The sequence below is a fragment of the Artibeus jamaicensis genome, unplaced genomic scaffold, assembly GCF_021234435.1.
Source record: "Artibeus jamaicensis isolate MK-2021 breed Jamaican fruit bat unplaced genomic scaffold, CSHL_Jam_final scaffold_474, whole genome shotgun sequence".
In the NCBI taxonomy this organism is placed as follows: domain Eukaryota; kingdom Metazoa; phylum Chordata; class Mammalia; order Chiroptera; family Phyllostomidae; genus Artibeus; species Artibeus jamaicensis.
Genome location: NW_026522046.1, coordinates 47,294,780 through 47,317,733, shown reverse-complemented (window position 1 = coordinate 47,317,733; position 22,954 = coordinate 47,294,780). Strand labels below are relative to the sequence as shown.

The following is a 22,954-nucleotide window of genomic DNA, read 5'->3' as shown; positions in this document are numbered from 1 at the left end:
AATTCCAGTTTCTGAGCCTTACTCTTAAGCCCTGAACGTGGCACTGAAGTATGGCGGTTCTTAAGAACTTAAGTTCTTAACTGCCCCGTTAACACCATTCAGAGAGAATTCCACTAAGGCAACTGCAGGAGAAGCCGGCGACCTCACTGGCTGGAAATAGCTCAGTTCTGTTTGTCCTTGACCCCGAAGCAAACATTTTTAATGAGTGAGTCATCCATGAGATCTGTTACAAACGTGAATTTAGAAAATCAAATCTACTCAGTACCTACCCTAAGTTGCTAGTTTTCGGTATACCAGGTGACTTAATGTTGTGTGTCTGTCCATGTACTTATTGTATGCATTTTTATTGAGGTATAATTGACATACAACACTACGGTAGTTTCAGATGTATAACTTAATGATTTGGTGTTCATACATTGTGGAATGATAACCACAATAAGTGTAGTTAACACTCATCACCACACAGAGTTACAGAATTTTTTATTTTTTGTGATGAGAACTTTCAAGATTTACTCTTAGCAACTTTTGAATATACAACACAATATTATCAGTGCTGGTCACCATGCTGCACATTATATCGCCGTGACTTATTTACTTAATACTGGAAGCTTGCAGCTTTGACCCCCATCACTCCTCTTGCCAACCCCCAATCCCTGCCTCTGGCAACCACCAACCGGTTCTCTGTATCTGTGAGCTTGTTTTTAGATTCCTCCTGTAAGTGAAACATCGAGTATTTGTCTTTCTCTTTCTGACTTATTTCACTTAACATAATGTTTCCAGGTCTATCCATGCTGTTGCAAATGACAAGATTCCCTTTTTTATGGTCAAGTAATATTCCACTGCATAGATATGCCACAGTTTCTTTATGCATCCATCCATTGGTGGACACTTAGGTTGTTTCCACCTTTTGCCTGTTGTGGGTAATGCTGCAACAAACATGGGGGTGTGTACCTTTTCAAGTTAGATAGTTCTTTTTCTTTTTTTTTCAGATAAATACTCCCAAATGGAATTGCTGGGTCTTATGGTAGTTCTTTTTTTAATTTTCAACTTCATATTGTTTTCCACAGTGGCTGCACCAACTTACATCCCTACCAACAGGGCACAAGGGTTTCCATTCCTCTACATCTTAACGGATACTTGCTGTCTCTTGCATTTTTGGTAATAACTAGTCTAACAGGTGTGAGGTGATAGCTCACTGGGGTTTAGATTTATTTGCATTTCCCTGATGGCTAGTTATACTGAGCATCTTTTCACGTGCATGTTGGCCATCTGTACATGTTTGGAAAATATCTATTCAGATCCTTTGCCCATTTTTTATTGGATTTTTTTTTTTACTACGTTATGTGAGTTCTTCATCTATTTTGGATGTTAACCCTTTATCAGATACTTGATTTGTAAATATCCGCTCCCATTCAGTAGTTGCCTTTTCCCTTTGTTGATGGTTTCCTTCGCACAGAAGCTCTTTAGTTTGGTACAGTCCTACTTGTTTATTTTTGCTTTGGCTGCCTTAGTTTTTGGTGTCAAACCCAAAAAAGTCATCACCATGACTGATGCCAAGGAACTTACTGCCCATGTTTTCTTCTAGGATTTTTTATTGTTTGAGATTTTACATTCAAGTCTTTGATCATTTTTGAGTTACTTTTGGGTAGAGTGTAGATAGTGGTCCAGTGTCATTCTTTTGCATGTTGCAGTCCAGTTTTCCCAACATTGTTTATTGAAGAGACTGTCCTTACTGTGTTATTGTCTATTTCTGGCTCTTTTATTGTAAATTAATTGCCCATATATCTGTGCATTTATTTCTAGGCTCTCTGTTCTGTTCACTCGATTTATGCTCCTGTTTTTATGCCATACTGTACTGTTTTGATGACTGTAGCTTTGTAATATAGTTTGAAATCAGGGAGTGTGATACCTTCAGCTTTGTTCTTAAGATTGCTTTGGCTATTTTGGGTCTTCTGGACTTAATTTTAGATTTTGGCTATCTTTCATAGCTATAGTGACCAGATGTGCTAATTAATACAGATTCTCAAAAATGCCTTAAACTTTTTGGAAAGAGACCTGACAAGTATACATTTACAAAGTAAACTTTACTAAAACAAGACATGAGGGTTCATCTGGCTTTGCCACTTCATCAAACACCTGTGGCAGCTGTAGAAAGAGTTGCCCAAGTGACCCTTTTGTGTTGTATAAGAGGAAATGGACGGCTTGTGGGGAGGGAAGAGGTGGTCGGGACTGTCCCGGGCTGGCCCCGGGGGAGACAGGAGTCACTGCCACCACTTACCTAGACAGACTGTGGCTTTTTTCTAGGCAGTCCTGGGAGATCCGGGCTTTCACGGAGGCCGGTGCAGGCATTTTCAGACAGGTGGATGCACCCAGATCCTTCATATCATGCCATCCTGGGGATTCCAGCCTTCTGTCTGAAAAGTCAACCACCAAGCCTGTGATTTCTGCTGTCTTTCAGTATTAAAAGGAAAATATTCTAAAAATTCACATTGGTCCTAAACCCAATCTCTTAAGAATTTCTTTGAGTAACCCTAAGATATTTCTGATTAGCTGACTAGTTTGGGTCTGAGCAGAAAGTGTTATAGAAACACCAAGCCCCTTCCCAGCCCCTCCCATCCTGACCCATAGAATGGTCCTAAGTCTGTCATTGAAACCATCAAGGCACTAGACCTTCCTCTTTGTTAAACAGGTAGTTCTAGGCCTTTGGCCTCCTTAAAACTTAGGAACATTTCAAAGAAAAATAGAGAGAAAGAAGGTACCATTTTTTATCTTTTCAGGAAGCTACCAGTTTCTAAAGGATTTTGCAGAAGAGCTAGGGAATTCTGAACGAATTGAGAAAGCTGAATGTGAACACTTTTAGCGAGAACTAGAAGTTCTTTCCCATGGTCTCTCCGCCTACTCCCCCCCTTCTGCGCCCCCCTTTGCTCCATGGCTCTGAAAGTTAAGAAGCAAATCACACACCTTCCGTTGCTAATTTCCTACCGAGAGAGGCCCGCACTGCTGCCGACCTGGTCGGGCTGCACGTTTAAAGGCCTTCTGTCCGGGCCCAACTGTGTCTGGGGCTCCGTGAGCACAGTGCTCTGGGCAGGGAGACGTGGTCCCTTTCAACCAGTCTTCCCTGGAGCCCAGCATGCCCTCATCTTCCCAGACTTCCCTGGTTTTAAAATGGGAAATCCTTGGTTGCAGGAAGCCCCAGCCCTGCGCAAACTGGGAAGGGTCAGCTTGGAGAGGGGCTAAAAGCTAACTGGTGACATTCTCCAACAGAACGTGCTTGGGGGTGGACACAGTCAAAGTCAGTCTGAACATGCATCTCAAGGCTGCCACTAGGGGGCACCAACAGCAAAAGAGTAAGAATCACCACAAACCTGGTAGCAGGGAAAACCAGCTCACGTTCATTGTCCAATACTGGTCAGAAGCTTGACGTGGGTCTCGCTGGGCTGAAATGAAGGCATCAGCAGGCCTCCCTCTCTTTCTGGGGGCTCTAAGCGGAGAATCCATGCCCTTGTCCTTTCAGCTTCAAGAGATCCTCTCCATTCCTTGGCTTGCGGCTCCTTCCTTCACCTTTAACGTTCCTCTTTGACCCCTGTTCCTTGGCCAAGTCTTCCCTGAGCACATCGGGGGAAGGTCCTCCTTTCAAGGCTGCATGTGATCAGGCTGGACTCACCTGGCAGTCGGACCCTCTCCCCACCTCAAATCCAAACTTCTGTCTGCAGGTCTGAGTATTGGGGTGTGGACAGCTTTGGGGGCCATCACCGGGCCTCCTGTACCAGTAAACAGTCTCGGAGCTTGTCCTTCCCCATTCTGTTGCTGCCACGGCCAGAACGCGCTGTGGCCGAGGGGGACCTACCTGGAGAGTCGACTGGTGGCATTGTCCTGCCTGCTCCGAGAGTGTCCCACCGCCGGTGCCTGCCCGGTCTGAGCTGGGAGGAGCAGGTCTGAAAAGCCCCTTTTAGGCAGCAGGAAACATCCTCGCTTAGGGGTCCCAGCTCTCTGGGTGCTTTTATTGAAAGCACTTCATGGCCCAGGTCAGGCCTCTGGTTTTACCTGCCCTAAAATATCTCCAGGCCCAAACTCCCTGCCGTGAGACACGTAGCACACTGGGTGGGCTGTGGTGGCCTGGGCGGGGCAGACCCGTCGAGGAGCGCCTCGGCCTTGCTGCTCCGCTGGAGGGAGGGGTGGGCCTGCCGCCGAGGCGCGTGCTGTGCAGGACTCCCGGTTGCTGCTGGCAGGTGATGGACTCCTGTGTGGGGATGGGGGTTGTGATGTCGCACTTGTCGCCTTACCTTCTAGCACGAGTTTCCTGCAGGGGGAGCAAAAACATAACAGATGGCCAGAGGCCCCTGGCCCACTTGGTCACCAGAGATGGTCTTGGGGCTGTCGAGGGTCTTTCCCCCTGGGCCCCTGCCCTCGTCCGGCACACAGGACTTGCGGTTTACAGTCCCATCCGGACTCTCTTCTGTCCCAGCCACTGTGTGTCCTGCACCCTTTCCGTCTGCTTCTAGGCTGTTTGCTCTTGTTCCTGTGATTCCTGCAAACCACCTCCAATCCTTACAGAAAGCAGGGGCGGGGACTGGTAAAACCAACAGACAGATCTTTCCCCTGAGGAGGGGCCCTCCTGGAGCCCGGGACCCTCTGTTTGGACATAGGCCAGTGTCCATGATGAGCGGAAGGGGAAGAGCCCTAGTTGACTTGCGGGTTCAAATCCTGCTGGCGACCTTGGACAAGTCGCTCCACCTTTCTGTCTCCGCTTCCTCTGTTGATGGAGGCAGGAGTAGTTCCTGCAGCGACTGGGGCTGCTGTCAGGGGGAACAGAGTTAGTGCAAGAACAGCGTTTACGACAGTGAGTAGCTGGGAGTAACGCCGTGTAAGAGATAGTGGCTGTCTTCACCTTCGCCTGAACCATCACCATCCTCCTCCTCCTCATCATTTCTTAACAGCCGTTTTGTTTGTGCTGACATTTGTGAAAGACAGAACTGGCATCTGGGATCTTAAAGCCTTCAGTGAATTGTTTTGAGGAGATGCACCAAATTCTGTCTTCTTTTTAGAACGAGAGGTGGGAGCTGAATCCCAGGGTGACACTCCGGCAGGCCGATCCCTCGGCCCTGAGAGCCTGGGAGGCAGACCGTCAGGTGGGCCAGGGTGTCTCCCGGCTGCTGCTGACTTGGGGGACCCCTGGCAGGCTTCCCTGTTCAGACTGGGACAGGGGCCTGTGCTCTGCTCTTCAGCCTCAGGGGAAAGCAACCTGGAGATGGGAGAGAAACTGCGGCTTTTGTTGAGAGCAAGCGGGGACTAGATGAGGTGGCCTTGGCTGCTGGTCTGCAGCGTCTGTCACACCAGAGATGGGCCACTGTGGGACATTGGCCACCTGCCCCGAATTTAACTGCCCGTTATTCCTAGCGGTGGCCTGCCGACGGGAGGGGCAGGCCACCTGTGTCAGGGTCTCTGAGCCACTCGGCGTGTTTACCGGGCTTGTCTTGAATTCCCAAGTCCCCCGCCCGCAGCCTTGGCCGGTCACAGGTTCCCTCGCCCAGGCAGCTGGCGGTCCATGTCCTCAGGTGCCCAGGTGTCCGGACATCTTCTGACCCATCACAGATTCACCTGTGCCACTGTTCTGGTGGGGGAGGGGCAATGCCCTGTGTCTGGGTGACCTGTGAGATCTTTAATGACCTGTCCCCTCCTGTAAAAATAGGTTCTTATCTAGGCAGACGATAGGGTGAGCAACAGTCCCAGCTCACTTGGGAATTGGGGGAAAAAGGTGGATTTCCAGTTTGACACTCAGGACAGTCCAGGTGTAGCAGAGTGGGCTGGTCACCCAGAGGGAGTCATTTGGGGTGGGTGGGAAAGGAACCCCCAGGCAGGCAGGCTGGGGGGCTGGGGGCAGATCAGGCCATGACCAGAGGCTGCTGTTGGGCCTGCGCATTCTCCGCAGGGAGGGGCCCGGTTTCGTCCTTGTTCTAGGAACCACGTTGCTCCCTGGTGAGAGTTTTTAGGGAGGGACCTGGCGGGCCGGCCTGTGCCGAGGGAGCTGCCAGGGGAGTGGGAAGGAACCAGCCTGTCACAGGCTGGGGGCTCAAGGGAACAGTTAGTCACTCCTTCTGGACAGAGGTCCGCCCTGAAGGAATGTAACGGACAGGAAATAATTAGCAAACAATTTGGTGCTAAACCAGGCAGAGCCGACCAAACTGGAACTGGACCGCAGGGAAGGGAGACAGAACGCTGACCGCTGACTGGAGAGTCACACACAGGGACTCAGGGGGACCGACCAGGCCTGACACGGGAGCTCCATCGGGGGAGATCAAATTATTCCAGGGAGGGGACACGGGACAGCTAAGGACACAGCAGCAATCAGAGAAAGTGACTGGCTTGACTGGGGTATATATGGAAAGTGGAAAGGAAGGGAAGAAAGGCGGCAAGGAAGGACAGAAGGAAACACAGACTGAGGATTGACGGACAGATCGGGGGGAGGGCAAAGAGGGGACAGCAGTGACCGTCAAGCTTCCTGTCGCACGTTGTTCTGTGTGTCACCCACGCTGAGGGGCAGCGCCGCGATCCGAACACTGCGGAGGAGGAAGGCTCGTGTTAGAGGCCGGGTGCTTGCCCGGGCCCTCGGCTGGAGAGCAGCGTGATTCCAGTTTGTGCCTGCGTCCCGCTCTGCAGAGGTCTGAGGGAACGGCCTTCGGTCGGGGTGCACCAGAGCAGGGTTCAGGCCAGATAAGGGGGCCAGAGATGTGACACAGAGACCCAGCGGGGGCCGCCAGGTGGGGGCGCACCCTGGGCTCTGAGGCCAGGGCGGGTGATGTCAAAGGAGGGCGCACCCACAGGGCACAGACCGATATTTGGGTAAAGGCTGGGAAGGAGCCTACTTTCCACCATAAGTACCCGGACAGACGCTGGGACCGGCACGGGGATCCAGCCTGGGAGAACCAGAGGGGGCTCTGTTCATCTCATCCTGCATGAAGCTCAGCTTCCTCATCTGTGAAATGGGACCTGGGACAGACCATCTTACAGGAGTCCGGGAGGGTCGAATCCCATAATGCTCGCCATCGTTTGGAGCTGTCCTTGAAAGCCAAGGAAACCAGCTTAGAAATCACTGATTTTGGAGAACACTGCCTTCAAAAACATTCATGTTGGACGATGAAGGGGTGAGCTAGGCTGTTTGCCGCCCCCACCCCCATTCCTTATAATAACCTTTCTTCATGTGGGTCTGCAATCCCAGCGAGTTGTTGAACTTCGCATACAGTCGGGGGCTCTTCCCTCTCCCGCTCTGCCTGGCGTCCTCTCCCCGAGGTGACGGCACGGCAGACAGCTGGTGACTGCTCAGGTCCCCTACCGCCAACTGCAAAGTCAGAAAGGAGACCTGCCTTTACCTCTGACCAGCAGAGTCCTTTGGTGTCATTTCCTGCAAGAAAGCAGTGCCCTTGGGTGGCCAGCCCTGCCCTGGGTTGGGGCCCAGAGCCCTCTGGGTGTCCTGGCCTTTGCCCCCAGGCTGGTGTGACTCCTGGACCCCAAGGCCAGGCCAGGGCCCTGCCTTTTTGCCTCTGGGATGAAGATGTGTTTGCTTTTGTAATTAAGAAAATGACTTTGGTTGCTGATTTTCCCTTGGAATAGGTATTGGAGGCGTTACTTTTTGGGGGGGAAAAACCAGTGGTTCTCTAAGGACGATACGGTTTGGCACGAAAGTCAGACGGACGGAGCCTTGTTACAAAGCTCCCTAAATTCCATAATTGCCCATTCCGGTGCCCACAGGGTGGGGAGTGTAATGATGATGAAGTTGATGGTGATAATGACGATAATCGCCGCCTTTATTGGGTGCCCAGGAGACTTGAGCCCATCACACGGAGCCTGGCGAGGCGGCGGGATCTGCAGCCCCGGGTTTTACATGCAGACACCGAGGTGCAGGGAGAACAAGTGAATTGCTCAGGGCCCCACAATTAGGGAGAAGTGGGGCCAGAGTGACGCCCCCCAGCCCAGCCCTGCCTGGCTCCGGCTTCCCGCCCCTCCCCCCACGCACTCCGTTGCCTCAGAGACACCTGATGCTTGCTGCTTTGAAGTGGAAACTTCAACTTATCAGGCAAATGGAAAGAATGATACATTTTTTTTAACTTACAGAATTATTCAAAAGCAGGAAGTCTCAGATCTATTTAAAGACTGCATTTGAAGTCAAACCAGGAGACCCAGAGGCTGGGGGAAGATGTTGGTGCCAGTGACTCAGGGCTTTGCATTCTCCCCGTATCTCTCCCTCCCCCTGACCCTTCCTTCCCCCCTTCCCCTCCTCCCCGCCCTCCTCCTCCCCATGCCCCACCCTCTCTCCCCCACCATCTCCTCTTTCCTCCCCTTAGATGTCACCCTCTGGAGCTCTTGGAACTGAGAATCCTTGAGCCTCTGAAAGGGAAGCTCAAGGACATGGGCCCAGACGAGGAGGAGCTGGACGAGCTGGCAGGGCCATGGCACTGTCCAGAGTGACCAGGCTCCAGGCCCACGGGAGCCATTGGCATGGAGCCCCCGTCACTTCGGACGCTCCCTGCAGGCCAGGACCTCTGCCAGGGCCCGGGGGAGCCCTCAAGTGCCTACAGCTGTGCCCTGGCTCCCAGCACCGTGGGTTCCAAGGTTGGAGAGATCCCAGCAAGAAAAACCCCAGTGAGAGTGCCCCCCCCCCGTTGGGCCTGCTCACTGGGGGGGGGGGGGCACCATTTCCCTGTCCTGCCCTGCTCTGGATGACAGGCCCCGTGCAGAGACCCCCGGGGCAGAGACCCTGGGTGCAGGCTGGAGCTGCAGGGGTTGTCTCTCTGCCCTAAACCATGTGGCTCCCTCTTTCTCCTGGGTAGTTATTCCCTCATGTCCTGGAGCCGATCTGGGTGCTGTGGTGAACAGTCCCTGCTCCCTCATTCTCTGTTCCAAGTACAGCTATTCCACGTGTCCCACGTGGCAGATGACCCTTGGAGCCTCATGTGCCACCGAGGGTGTCCCTCAAAGTCCAGAGTTAGTTGTATGTGCCACAGAATCGTCTGCTGAGAGAGGGGACCTGGCTGTTGTGGACAAGTTCGGGGAAGACCTGCAGAACCTGGGAGGGGGGCCGTACTGACTGTTCTGACAAAGGCCGAGGCCCCCGCGCCCAGCCACAGTGCGCACGCTGATGGCCACTCCCGAAGGGGGCGAGGCCACCGTGCCTGCAGCAGAGGACACAGGAAGCACTCAGGGAAATGTGTAGGTGGGTTGAGGGAGGGCGTCATCTCCCGAGGGGTTGGCTTGGACTGTCTCCCTGGCTGCACTGCGTCCAGCCGGCGGCCAGCAGAGGCCTGGCCTGTCCTTGGGGCCGCGCTGTTCTTCTCAGAGAAGAACTGCTTCCGTGGCTGCACAAGGCTGCCCACGCCACGCTCCACCGCTGACCCCCGCCCTCCCTGGTCAGCTACTGTGGTTACTGAGCCCAGGCCCTTCGGGCGCTGGAGCCGAGCAGGCCCTGCACTCACCGATTCTCTCCGTGTCCCTGCGGTGGAGCCCACCAGGCCGGCTGCCCAGACTCCTCCGGTTCCCGCAGGGCTCAGCGCGCCCACTCCCCTGCACACAGGATACACTTCTTTCCTCTTTGGCTGGAAGCCAGTACAAGGGGCAATTAGATTAGGATCAGTTTGTTGCCTCTTTCTAATTTTCTCTCCATCCCCAAATTGATGTCCATTTCACTTGGGTAGAGAAAAGGGCTTACTTCAGGAAATGTGTTTGTTTACCAAGGAGACCCACACGGAACCTTCTAGAAGGAAGGTAGAGCCGAGAAGGTGAGCAGTCAAGGTGGTGAGTGCGTGCCTGGCCTGCTCTGTGGGGAAGGAGCATGTGGGGTGTGAGAAGCCACCAGGATTCTCTGGTCCTGAGGTTGGCAGGTCGAGGCTGGGGTGCCAGGGGCCCCCGACTGGAAGGTAGGGGCTGAGAGCTGCCCCTCACCTGTGACTCCAGCCCACTATGGCAGAGGCCGTTCACCTGAAACAAAAGACACTAAAGGAAAATGAAAAAAAAAATCCGAATGGAGCTGAGCTCGCAGTGCAGGTAGGAGAGGCTCTGATTGGATGAGGGCCCAAGGTGAAGGATGCTGTAGCTGCCTTTGGCCTCGCCCCGGGCCGTGGGCCTGTGTGCGGGGAGGCAGCCGACGAGGGCGGGGACTCAGCAGGGCCGAGCTCAGACGCCGCAGAGGGTCTCAGTGGCAACGGAGTTTCTCAGCACATTTCTCAGAGGCCTCGAGTTTCCTTCTGAGAACCGACACTCAGAACAGTTGAATTTGAAAGGCAGACAGGCAGCTCCCGGTCACCCAAGTGCCTGGGTCTTCACTGGAAACACACACAACAGTGCACCTTGCTGTTATCAGAAAGGCACGCCCACAATTTCCCCTGTGGGCTCCGCAGTCTGCTGAGAGATGGCGCCCGGAGTGTAATTAGCCGAGAGCATTATCAGCCAGGGGGAGCAAAGCCTCGCAGGATAAACACACCCACGGCGGCCACTCTGTCAGTTACCCCCTCCCACCACGCACGCCTCTGTCCCGACGTCCTGTCTGGGGCACAGGTACGAGGACCGGGCACGCTCTCCCGGGCTGGCTGGTGATGGGCTCTGGTGGGCAGTCCCTGCCTCCTTCCTGCATCCACACCCCAGCCCTGAAGCGCATTAAAGCAATAAAATTAGGCAGCAAGGCGCCCTCATCACTCCCACCGTGTTCCTGGAACTCCCTCATTTACAGCAGAGGAGACAGAAAAAAGTTCAGAGCAGTTGAAGATGAGGCAACACAGGGCGTGTAAATGTGGGGTTATTGGCCGTCCCAGCAGCCGGTTGATCCTTCTAGAACAGCCTCAGTCCACTGGCTGCACTGCGTGGCCACAATTCCGTTTCAAGGCCGCGGGGAGGGGGAGACGTGCACCCCAGCAGCTTCCATCACTACCTTCTAAGCTGTGGATGTTGTGGCCCTTACGGATGGCTGTTCCGCCCCAGCCACAGGCTTGGTCCCTGCTGTAGGTCTGGAAGGAGCCTCTTAAGAAGTTTACGTTTTCAGAGAGTCAGGTGACAAAGGCCATTTTCATTTTTAAAGAGTGTATTGCTCCTACCCTCTATTTGTCCTGGAGATGTGGCTGCTGGGATGCAGAGCATGGCAGGAGCAAGTTCAGGGGAGAACTGGCATGCGTTCGAGACTTGGGGAGACAGGAAGAGAAGAGGGCGGCTTGCCGCTGGCAGGCCCGTCCCGTCCCAGCTCCGAGCCCATCCTCACACAGCGGCACGCAGACCCCAGGCAGGGCTGGCGCTTGCCTGCCCAGGGTAGGGTGCGTCGTACCAGGATCCCCGAGGGTATGGAGAGCAGGGGGGAGGCTCTGCAGGGCCTGTCAGACCTTCCTGGGCTCAGTGCAACCGCTAGAAAAAGAAGAGGCTCGGAAGCCGAGGAACAAGTCAGGGCTGGCCCAAGTATGTGCCTTTGTGTCCCTGTGCCCATCTCCCCCGCCCCCCTTCTTGGCCTGACTCTGCCCCGGCCTGCAGCAGGGGAGGAAGCAGCCTGGTGAGGAGGGATCCCAAGCCGCTGGGACCTTTCTAGACTTGGAGGCGGCAGCCTTCAAAGTGGCCGGGCAGGGGTGGGATCCCCAGGTGGGGCATGGCCTCAGGTGTCCGCGCGGGCGCTGTTTCAGGGCCCTGGTGCAGGGGAGTTGTAATGACTACCGTGCACCTCCCCACCCCTCAGGCTTCCAGTAGCTTCGCAGCCTCTGGCCAGAGTGGGTGGGGGATGCTCAGCCGTCCCCTGTGCCAGGTGGACTGGCCAGTAAATGTCGGAGGCAGGAAGGGAGAGCCTGAGGGGTTGGAAGGGTGTGAAGCAAGTGCCCGGAGTCTGGGGGACTCTGACTTCAGTCATCTGGGAGCACTGGTGCCTCTTCGTGTTTTTAAAGCCTACCCATCACATTCGTGGGCCCCTGACATCACAGTGCCTTAAGGGGGGGACTTGTTAAGAATTCAGATTCCTGGGCCCCACGCCAGATCTACCAAATCCAAGTGTTTGTATTTGTCTTCTTTTGAATTAATATATTTACTTTATTTTCTTCTTTAACTGCAACATGCACCCAAATACCCAAACCTTAAGACTTGTGAATATACCTGTGTGGCCACCACCCAGATCAAGATATGGGACGTGTCCGCCACCCAAAAGAGCCCCTTCCCGTCCCTCCCAGAACCGCGCACCTGTGCTCCCAGGGCACCTGCTGCTCTGACCTCCGCCACACGGAGACGGCTGCCTGTATTTGAACTTCGCCTACACTGGGATGTGCAGGATTCTTCGGAGTCCGGTTTCTTTCTCTGTGGGAGGGGATGCGTTCGTACTGCCTCTTGTGTAACAGCCAGTGCACTTCCACGGGGGGCAGGGGCCTGCTGAATGACCACCCTGCAGCCGAGTGATTCTTTCTGCTCTCCGTGGCATCTGGGTGGTCTCCAGGGTTTGGCTATCATACCGACGCTGCTAAGGACGTCCGGACGTGTGTCTTCGGTGCCCACACATGCTCCTTTCTGTTGGCGGTGGAGTTGCTCCATCGCTGGGCAAATGCACGCGTGGCTTCTGGGAGCGAACGCAGTTTTCCAAACTCGTTGTGCCTGTTTTCACTCCCACCAGCGATGAAGGAAGATTCGGTTGCTCTGGGTGCTTGTCTGTCCGTGGTGGGGTCAGCGCTTTTCGTGGTGGGTGTGCAGCGGGATTCTGTGAGGTCCCGTCCACACTGCCCGCTGCTCACGGTGGTGAGACCTGTAACGTACGTTTCAGCCACTCGCATCCTGCCTTCTGTGGAGAGGCCAGTCACGTTCTTTTAACACCGGACTGTGGGACCCTTACCCTCTTTACTTGCAGGGCATCTGGTCCCTAAGGACCTCTCCTGGTGACTTAGGACACTCGGCCCAGGAAGCCAGTCTTGGGAGCCCTCTTTCACGTGTCCAGTTTTCCTGAGGCTTCTTTTCTCAGCTCCCCCAGCAGCAGGTCACTGTCTGCCTGGTGTCCTTCTGTCACTCAGGTCCTACAAAGAGTGCTCTTTTCCCAGTTTATTTTTTATTTTAACGACAGGGGGCATCATTGGGCTTCCCGGCTCAAGCAGGGCTGTTTGTATCACTGAAGTCTGGCGAGGGGAGTGGGGGCGTGTCCAAGCCACCTCCTTGCCCTTCCCGCATCATTGTCTTGGCCCCACCACCTGTCAGAGTTGTGTGGCGTGTGGACCGTGGACCAGGAAGGCGAGTTTCGGAACCACCTTTGCCGGCCTGGACTCCACCGCGCGGTGTCCCGCCCCTCCCTCGCGTCTCCGGCCCCTGCACTGTCCTCTGCTGGTGCGCATGCGCATGCAGTGTGCTCCGGGCGTGTCTCCCGGGACGCAGGCCTGGGTCCGACCTGCTTTGTCCTCAGAGGGGAAGCGTTTCATAAACTTCCTCCCTGGACGCCAGCTGAGCGATGATCTATCTCCCAAGTGCGATTGCTCCCCATCTCCCCCGCACCCCGCGAACCAGAGGAGGGGACTTGAATGTTGGAAAGCGTGCAGGGGTCGCGGAGTGCATGTTATCCCGCGGTCCCACTTCGAGGCGAGCGCGGCCCTGGCTCGGAAGGATGCTGTTTCACCACAGTGTCTGCTGGTCTGGCTTTAAGCACGATCATCCTAGAAATACAGGTGTGAGGCCCCAGCAGATGATCGAGAGCTAGAGGGTAACAGGATGGAGGTGTCTTCTTTCTCCATCTGTGATGACAAGGGGACCTGCCTCTTGCCATGGTTTCCCTCTGCGAACTGCAGCTCAGAGGCCCAGCACGGCAGGAGTGGTCTGGGGAAGGGTGTCTGTGTCCTCTCCCCACGCCCCCCACCCCACCTTGGCACAGAGGCTGAGTGAAGGGGCCTCAGAAGGACCTTTACAGTACCGTGACCACGAACAAAAACACACAGCCGTCTCCGGTGCATGCCCGGCAGCGTCTGGCGTTGGTGAGGGCGAGACTGGCTCCCATCAAGTGTTCCTTCTCTGCCCGCAGGCTGGCTGCGACGGGGAGAGTATCGGAAACTGCCCATTTTCTCAGCGCCTCTTCATGATTCTCTGGCTGAAGGGCGTTATATTTAATGTGACAACTGTGGACCTGAAAAGGTAAGACAAGGCTCTACACTGTCAAAATAACTACTTAATTACATACGTGTGCACACTCGCACACACCAAGACACACCCCTTGGTGCCCTGCACTGTCGCTGGTGTGGGCTGAGCGGTCTTTACAAGAGTGACCCTATGTGATCAGGCATTGGGGGCGCCTGAAGGAACCTGCTCTCCCACTTACTGGTCAGCCCCGAATTTCTCCAAAGCCTGTCCAAACCCCACTCAGGTGGTAACGCTGGGGGGAGTGAACTTTTTCACCCCCCAGATCCAGAGAAGGGGCCACACCGTCAGTGCTGGTGAGACATTCTGTAAAGGCACCGCATCTTTGGAGGCTCTCAAGGGTCGTTTCTCTTTGACGGGGAGGGCATGGCCAAGCCCTGGGGTTGAGTCTAAACCCTGGCGGCTGCCCACACAGCTGCCCCTCCCCCCTCCCCCCCCAGGAAACCTGCAGACCTGCAGAACCTGGCGCCTGGGACGAACCCTCCTTTTATGACTTTCGATGGGGAGGTGAAGATGGACGTGAACAAGATCGAGGAGTTCCTGGAAGAGGAATTGGCCCCCCCGCGGTAGGCCTCCCAGCCCAGCCCACGGCCTCACCATCGCCCCCACAGATGGTTCTGAAGCTCTTGGCTGAGCATGTTTGGTTTTCTGTGGCCATGGCAGGCTCTTTCTAACCATATCCGTGTGCCACAGAAGATGCGGGGCGAGATTAGGAGCCTGGAGGGAAGGTGGCCCTGATTTCTTTGCTCTGAACCTGCAGTTGGGAAGTTGGGGGAGAGGTTGGTTGATGCCTCGTGGGCGGGCCACGTCCTAGGCTCTTGGCTGGAAGGGAAGGAGCAGGTGTTGGCAGCATCACCGCCTGGAACGGGACCTTCAGTCCCTCACCTTCACTGGAGCAGGGAGGGAACTCGGACCGGGGAGGCCGGGCCTTGTGCCCAGGGTGAGAGTGGTCTAGACCTTTATCCCTTGCTTGTGTGGCTGTGAACCTCGAAGGTAAAGAAAGATGAAGAAGACATTCGAGGGGAAGTCATTTTTGTACCCACTCAGCCAAGACCTGTCCCCCCTTGTGTTATCCCAGCTCAAACATCATTCATCTGTGACTGTCCAATTTTGAATTGTCCAAGGTACCCCAAGCTGGCGACTCAGCACCCCGAATCCAACTCTGCAGGAAATGACGTGTTTGCCAAATTCTCAGCATTTATAAAAAACACCAAGAAGGACGCCAATGAGAGTGAGTACCTCCCCCTTCCCGGGTTCTGTTCCCACACAGCCCTCCCCTTGGCTTTGGAGGCGGTTTCATAGGAGACGGTTGGGAATCCCGCCTCATTCCCAGGGTGTGGGAGGGACCTGTGTGTCGAAACAAGGAGGAAGTGCCTCCAACTTCAAACCTGCACGTGGGGGTCCAGACACCGAGTGCCCCTTCTGGAGGCCGGAAGCCTGGAAAACAACATTTTTTACGGTGACAGAATTGTCACTGGCTGTTCCCAGCTGCATCATGGGAATCGTTTAAATGCCAGTGCTGCACTTTGCAGTGGGGTTTCCCTAAAGGGCTTTGAAGGAACAAGTGGGTTCTAGAAACTGCAGAGTCGTGTGGACAGCGGAGCTGTTTCCAGGGAGGGGTGAGGCCAGGTCGTTTCCCTTCCTTCCTGTCTGGAGAAAGGTGGCGCTCACTCATGGGGCCCCTCCCCGTCCTTGTTCGCCTTCCTGTCGCAGTTCATGAGAAGAACCTGCTGAAGGCCCTGAGGAAGCTGGACAGTTACCTAAACAGCCCCCTGCCCGACGAGGTGGACGCCAACAGCACGGAGGAGGTGGCGGTGTCGGGGCGCAAGTTCCTGGACGGGGACGAGCTCACGCTGGCGGACTGCAACCTCCTACCCAAGCTCCACATCATCAAGGTGCGTTGCTCCTCCTGCCACGTGAACGGGGCTGTGTTTTATTCTGTTTTGACGTGTGTTTTGCCTGGCCAGCGAACACCATCTGAAACATGCAGAGTCCGGCCTGTTTCTGTGTGAGGCAGCCCCACCCCACGTTTCAGAAACACCACTGGTCTCAGGCGGACCTCTGACGTCCTCCCGGACACCTGGCTCCCAGCCCACCATCCTCACCGAGCTCCCCCAGGTCTTGTCCCCACAGCCAGAAGAAAAGCATCGTAACAGCCCTTGAGGGTCATACTGGCATCTGGTGCCCAAGGCCTGGACGTGAGGAGTGGAGTCTCGAGGGTTAAAGCGGGCACGCAGCCCATGGCTGGTGGTGGTCGGGGCAAACAGAGCCCTGGGGGGTGGCATCCGCGCCGCCAGCCGGGGGCAGAGGTGGCTCTTCGGCTGGGCCTCCCCTGCCGGGTCTGGCATCCTGTCTTCCCAGAGAGTTGAACATGAGATGAAAGTCAGGGATTGTACTTTGTGAGGGCTTAAAGACTCCCTGAGTGGTGTGTCTTTAACAGGAGAAGGCATAAGAATTGTTTGGGGAGCTTTCTAGAAGTGGAACTCGCTCGATCCAGCCCCGGCCCACCTCATCAGAGCTTCTGGGAGTGAGCCGGAGGCTCTGTGGCAGATGGTCCCACTCTGGAATCCTTAGTTGTGGCTGTCGACCAGGGTGTCTGGCTTCTCGGTCACCTACAGCTGTTGCTATTGTCATCATCGCTAGCGCCATACCCTCGGCCATCAGCAGCCTCGGATGCCCAGGAGGAAGCCCGATTCTCGTGCTGGGGCATCTTTATTGTTCAAATCCCGCAGGTCCAGAGTTTGGTCCTTGGTGTAGGAGGAAGGGGAGAGAAGATCCAGGGACATAGGGCACGAGAACCCTGCATTCTAATTACACGTGTAATCAGCATTTTGGAAATCTACAACGCAGGTTTACACGGCCCGGGGCACCGAGGCTCCTATGGGCCGCTGGTCACTCCGTGTTGCCCCTGCCTTTCTCTTTCCATGTTGCCTTTTCCTCCCCAATCCCTGTGTTCTTTTCTTCTCTCTCTTCCTTGTTGTGCCCAAAGGTGTCAATTTGAAATTCTAGCCCTAAAGATATTGCTGATCCTGCAAGTGAGTGTTTTGGAAAGAACATTATAAATAACTTTGTAATAGTATGATAACAATATAAATAACATTGGCAGTGTCTTGACGTCTAAAATTTAAGGTCAGCACATTAACGCCTCAGACCTGCTGCACTGCTGAGGGTTGGAATGGGACATTCGGGAGCCGCTTTGCCACAAGCTGTTTATATAGATGTGTTTTGGGGTGAGTCCCTTTAATGGATGTATTCTAGTCACGGCAGCAAGTGCCGCTTGTCCAGCTCCCATAAAAAATTTACATTTCAGTGTAAACACAGTTTTTTACTCTGAATGGAGTAAAATAGAGAACTCCGTAGCTCCAACCTAAGATCTACTAGCAAACTCTTCGAGGCCATTTAGCACTCGAAATACCAAACACCTGGGTCATCTTCCAGGAGGGAGATTATTCCTCTCCCGAGAGGAAATGAGAATCCATCTGAAGGAATTTATGGTAAAAGATGAGAGGGAAAAGGAATTTATCATTTATTCGCCTTCCTGAAACCCAGCAAAAACAGTAGGATGAAGTAGAGCGTAACTTTACCTTCCGTAAAGCCAGAAGGAACAGATCACCAACTCAAGGACTAAGCCCCATCGTCCGGTGCCGCAGAGGCAGGCGCGCTCGTCTGTGTCGTTAGCAAGGCCCAGCTCACTCTAACAGTCGGCCACACGGCTTTGAAAGGCCAGCCCGGACTTGTCCGTCTGAGGTCCAGGGCTTGGAGCGGCCGCAGGAGAAGCAGAGAATATCTCTGCAGAGGGCATGTCACTGTCCCCTCAAGTCCAAAGGAACAGGGAGGGGACATGGCGTTTAGCTTTGTGGCTGCTGAGCAGAGAAGAGAAGGAAGCCTTGAACCAGTCATGAGAGACGGTCAAGGACCTGAGCTTCATTTTCGGCCACGGTGACCTCCTGCCTAATTTGCAAGCCTCAGAGTGGAGGATGCCTAAACCAGACCCTGACCCTGACCCTGACCCTGCTGTGTCCCTGGGCAGAGTGTCGAGCAGTTTGGGGAGACTGTTCGAGGATAAATACTGCAATTGGTCAACCAGCTGCCCCACCTTGCTCCCTTGGCCCTTGGTTTCCCCCTCAGCTGAGGACATGTTTTCATTGCTTTTAGAGAGAGAGGGAGGGAGACAAAGAAACACAGATGTGAGAGCGAAGCATCGATTGGTTGCTTCCTGTATTCGCTGGGCTGGGGATGTGTTTGCCGAGACTGAGCATCAAACCCGCAACCTAAGCATGTACCCTGACCAGGAATTGAACCCCCAACCTCTCAGTTATGAGTCGATGCTCCAACCAACTGAGCCACACCAGCCAGGGCCCGTGGCCCTATTTTTAAAGCAAATAGTAGGTGCAATAGATGAGCAGAAAGAATCCAAGTGGGACCCCTCTGTGGGTGGACACAATCAGAAGGGGGAGGGGGAGAAGGATGGAGAGAACGGCAACCTCAGGACAAAGGCAGACGGGGACACACATGTGATGCGGCATCGCTCCAGTGACTTAAAGAACACTCCAGACGGACACTTCCCCACGGCCTCCAAGAAGCGTGAGTCCATGGATCTTTCAAGGAGAATACTCAGAGACGCAACACAAGATGTTAAAAGTATATACAATACCACAGAGCCTCAAGAACAAAACGTGAAGACAAATAAAATGACTGCAGAATTAAAAGTTACATCAGAAGTAACAAGATGTAGAAAAAGGCATTGTGGAAATGAGTCAGGGTGCAGGGGACGGGCGGAGGAAACCACCCCGACTCGAACGGAAGAGGAACAGCAGGCCAGAGACACCCCGGTGCACGCAGTTGGACACAAGAGAACAGGGGAAGAAGAAGGAAGAGAAGGAGGCTCAAAGGGACAGTCACTGTGAGTAAAAGGACACCCTGACCTTCAGTGCAAACAATCCGCCACAATTAGAAAGCTGAGCCCCAGAAAAATCAACACCCTGTGACATCTTTGGTAAATCATTGAAATCTGAGAATGAGAAAAGAACTATTTGGCATCTGGACAATAACAACAATGGCAGCGATGATGACGATGATGATGATGAGTTAAATAAGGAGCAAAGCCACCTACACAGGGAAGAAGCTCAGACTGGCCTCATATGTCTCCATGACCACATTTAAAAACAACAACAGAAAAATGGCTTCGTATTACAGAGAATTAAGGGGAGGGTGCTGTGATGTAAGAATTTTATAGCTAGGTAAATTGTTTTTATCTAGACTCCCGATCTCAATAAAAGAAGTACTCCTGAGCCAATTTAAAAGATAGAATAACTCTATGATGAAATAATAAAGTCATAATCGAAATAGGAATCTGAACACAGAGATGTGTGATGTAAAAAGAGTCTGGAGAAACATTAACCTACTGAGATCTAACACCAGGACTGAGACGGACCACAGCAGGAATGACAGAACAGGACAGGACACATCAAACGGGGCCGGTGTGATGGACCCGCCTGGAATGGAACATTTACAGGGGAGGGAACAGTGAAAGATGGGGTTCTACCAACTCCCTCATTTGTCACATGCAGGAGTGAAGTGACACCATCTGAAGTTGATAAATCAAGAAATGGAAAGTTCCTGCTATTTCAGCCTATACAGGAAACAACTGGGAAAGTTAAAACAGACCAGAAACCTTCTAAGTCATCAGAAGGGAAACACACAGAAATATACACAGATAGGTGAAAAACAAAGTGTTACATTCAGAAAATATAGTACGAAATCAAGTTCCCATCTGTAAGAGTCATACACGTTGTAGATTTGCTCAGAGGTGGAAAAAAAAAGGCAAAGCTAAGCCAGGCAAACACAAGCAAAAGGAGAGCGGAATTCTTAACATTAGTATCAGTAAGGCTGACTTCGAGTAGAAGACGTTAAACAGAGTAGGAAGGAGGCTTGCTCAAAGTCACAGGGTCCTGTTCTGGTGCCACACTGAGTGGGTGGCTGCTGGCCTCCCAGACCTGGGAAAAGCGTCCCACAGATTGTCCCATCTGTGGTTACGTCCCACGTCACTGCAGGCAGCCCGGAGCCCGTGGGATAGGAGGCGGCAAAGCGGACTGGTTTGTGTAGCCCTCGGTCCTGCTGGGGTGTGAATTCTGTCCCCCCGACACTCACATGCGAAGTCCTCACGCCCAGGACTTCGAACGGGACCTCACTGGGAAACGGGCCCTCGCAGATGTGATGAGTGAAGATCACTTTGAGCTTATATTGGAGTAGGGTGGCCCCCGTGCAATATGGCTACAAGAAGGGTAAGTCTGGGCTCAGAGACACAAACGCAGTGAGGACATCTTGTGAAGAAAACACCGTGGGAAGACCGGAGTCACGCCGTCACAGGTCAAGGAGATGCCCGCAGCTCAGAGTGACGTCAGAAACCGAGTCCTGCATTGGGCCCTGGTGGCCCCACCGACACCTTGATCTTGGACCTCCGTCCACCAGGACTATGAGAGAACACACTTCTGCAGCCTTGGCCACCCAGTCTGTGCTCCTGGCTAAGGTGGGCTCAGGCAGTTGCTGAGAGTAATGGCATCCACCCCCCCTGTTGTAGTTTGTTCCCCAGCGGCCCCCGTTCAGCCCAAGGGAACACACCACACTGTTGTGTTGTCTGCGATCTTTACTCCCGGTTTCCCCGGGGCTGAGGACTTGTGTCCTGACCCTGTCCTGTGCGCACGGCAGACCACAGTGAACGCTTGGAGGTAGAATGGCGGGACACGGGGACACGGGGTTTCCCGAGGGCAGGCATGGGCTTCACTGCGGTCTGAGCCCAAGCAAAACTAAAGACCCGCCCTGAGTCTTCCAGCACCAGGCACCCAGCAGCACGACACACAGAAAACTGCCACACACACCAGGGGACCCTACCAGCTGGCGCCCTGGGCACAGTCGGGCCGTGGCTCACCAGGCCCGTGAGAAACTGGGGGGTGGGCAGCAGGTGTGGAACCACTGCTTCGAGCCTGGTCCCTTTGTCACCATCCCCTGTATGTCCCACCCCGAGTCCAAGTGTGACTCGGGGTGGCCCGGGGCCTGTGGGATGACATCAGGACCCAACCCAGAGAAGGTATCACACACCTCGACACGTGGATTGTCATGTCAGGCTGGGCGGGTTCCCCTTCCCTGATGATGTCCTCTTTATTTGCAGATCGTGGCCAAGAGGTACAGGGATTTCGAATTTCCCTCCGAAATGACGGGCCTCTGGAGGTACTTGAACAATGCCTACGCCAGAGACGAGTTCACCAACACGTGTCCCGCTGACCGGGAGATCGAACGCGCCTACTCGGACGTGGCGAAGAGAATGAAGTGACCCTGAGAAGCTCTGTCCGACTCCTTCGCTCGCTGTACGAGGCCAGGCTACGAAAAGAGCGTCCTTCGCATTTCCCCACAGCACCCATCCTCGGCGACAGAACGCTCACACTTCAATAATATGGACCCACGTTATTGAGGGACCCACGTTCCCCCACAGTGGACACACCGTGTGCTGGAGGCCCCACAAGCTGTCAGCTCGGTGGTGCGTCCGAACAGCGCCGTCCGCTCGTCTTGACTGAGGTCTTTCACGTTCACTGACGCTGCAATCTGTGATATTTAGGGCACGTGCTTTGCAGTTTTAAGTTTTAAAGCAAATTAGGTTTGGGTCCACTTTTTCCTCTAATTGGAAAGCACCAGTCTGTCTCCAATAGTTCTCATGATCGTGTTTAGCTTGCTTTTCTCTTCCAGGACAGCACTTTACTTTTTTTTCAGAATGAAAACACTCTTTTTGTAATCACAGAATAATACGCACCTGTTTTAAGTTTAAAACCATGTCAGAGTGTACCAAGATGGGAGAAAAACCACCTGCAAGCCCACTGCTGTTCGTGACCGCTGCCGATACCCCAGTGAGCGCCTTCCAGCTCACAGTGGCTCGCTCCTTCTCTGCCACATGGTTTCGTTCCCAGGTGGCATTGCTCTACTTAAAAAAAAAAAAGGTTTTATTTATTTGCATTTAGAGAGGGGAAGGGAGGGAGAAAAGGAGGGAGAGAAACATCGATGTGTGGTTGCCCCTTGTGCACCCCCTGCTGGGAACCTGGCCCACAACCCAGGCATGTGCTCTGACTGGGAATTGAACCAGTGACCCTGTGGTTTGCAGGCTGGCTTTCAGTCCCTTGAGCCACACAAGCCAGGGGCTGCTCTGCTTTGTTTTAAAGGACTGGGGAGGGGACTTCTCGGTGAGGCCCGATGGGCATCTGCAGGGGCCCTGGAGCAAGCTGACAGGTGGGCACTGCAGAGCTGGAGAGGATGCTTGCGGCTGGTTCCTCAGGGGTGGAGAACTGGGGGGCCCACAGACCAGCGGGGACTGGGTCCTCACTGTGGGTGGTCCTCCAGCCGTGGGTGGTCCTCACTCTTCCTGACCACTACCTGGCGTTGTCCCTGGTCCTGGGGGTGGGCAGGGGGCCTCGGAGGAGAGCCTGTCCTCGTCTTCCCTTCCAGTCTCCTGCCCGGGGTTTTCTCTGCTCCCTCCGCTCTCAGTGAGGATGCTGGACACCAGCTGCAGGTGGGAGGCCCTCCCTGCCCTGGCCTGAAAGGGACCGAGCCCACCTGGATCCCTCCCTTCTGCCGCCGCGCTCTCTGAGACCTGTCGTCGCACTTCTTCCACGATGTTGCCCTGCAGGGCTCGCCTGAGTCTGGCTGCCTCTCTGCCCTTTGTCGGGGCGTTTGGAGATCAGGATGGGAAAATCCAGAGAGATTCCGTTCACGGTGACTGCTTCTGGGCAGTTCTGGTGAACGGTCAAGTTGGGGAGGAAGTGGAAACCGTGGACCCAGGGGGTGTTCTGGTGGGTCT

The 22,954-nt window shown here is 54.2% G+C and overlaps 1 protein-coding gene across 2 annotated transcripts in view; it reads left to right on the top strand.

Moving 5' to 3' along the window:
- The window catches only part of CLIC6 (chloride intracellular channel 6), a 37,477-nt gene extending 15,579 nt beyond the window's left edge, over positions 1–21,898 (top strand). For both annotated transcript variants that reach the window (XM_053658055.1, XM_037127220.2), the window contains exons 2-6: positions 14,000–14,109; positions 14,553–14,678; positions 15,237–15,343; positions 15,826–16,007; positions 21,281–21,898. In XM_053658055.1, the coding sequence (XP_053514030.1) occupies positions 14,054–14,109; positions 14,553–14,678; positions 15,237–15,343; positions 15,826–16,007; positions 21,281–21,442 (633 nt within the window). In that variant the 5' untranslated portion in view covers positions 14,000–14,053 and the 3' untranslated portion in view covers positions 21,443–21,898. The remainder of the gene's footprint in view (positions 1–13,999; positions 14,110–14,552; positions 14,679–15,236; positions 15,344–15,825; positions 16,008–21,280) is intronic.
- The last annotated feature ends 1,056 nt before the right edge of the window (positions 21,899–22,954 follow it).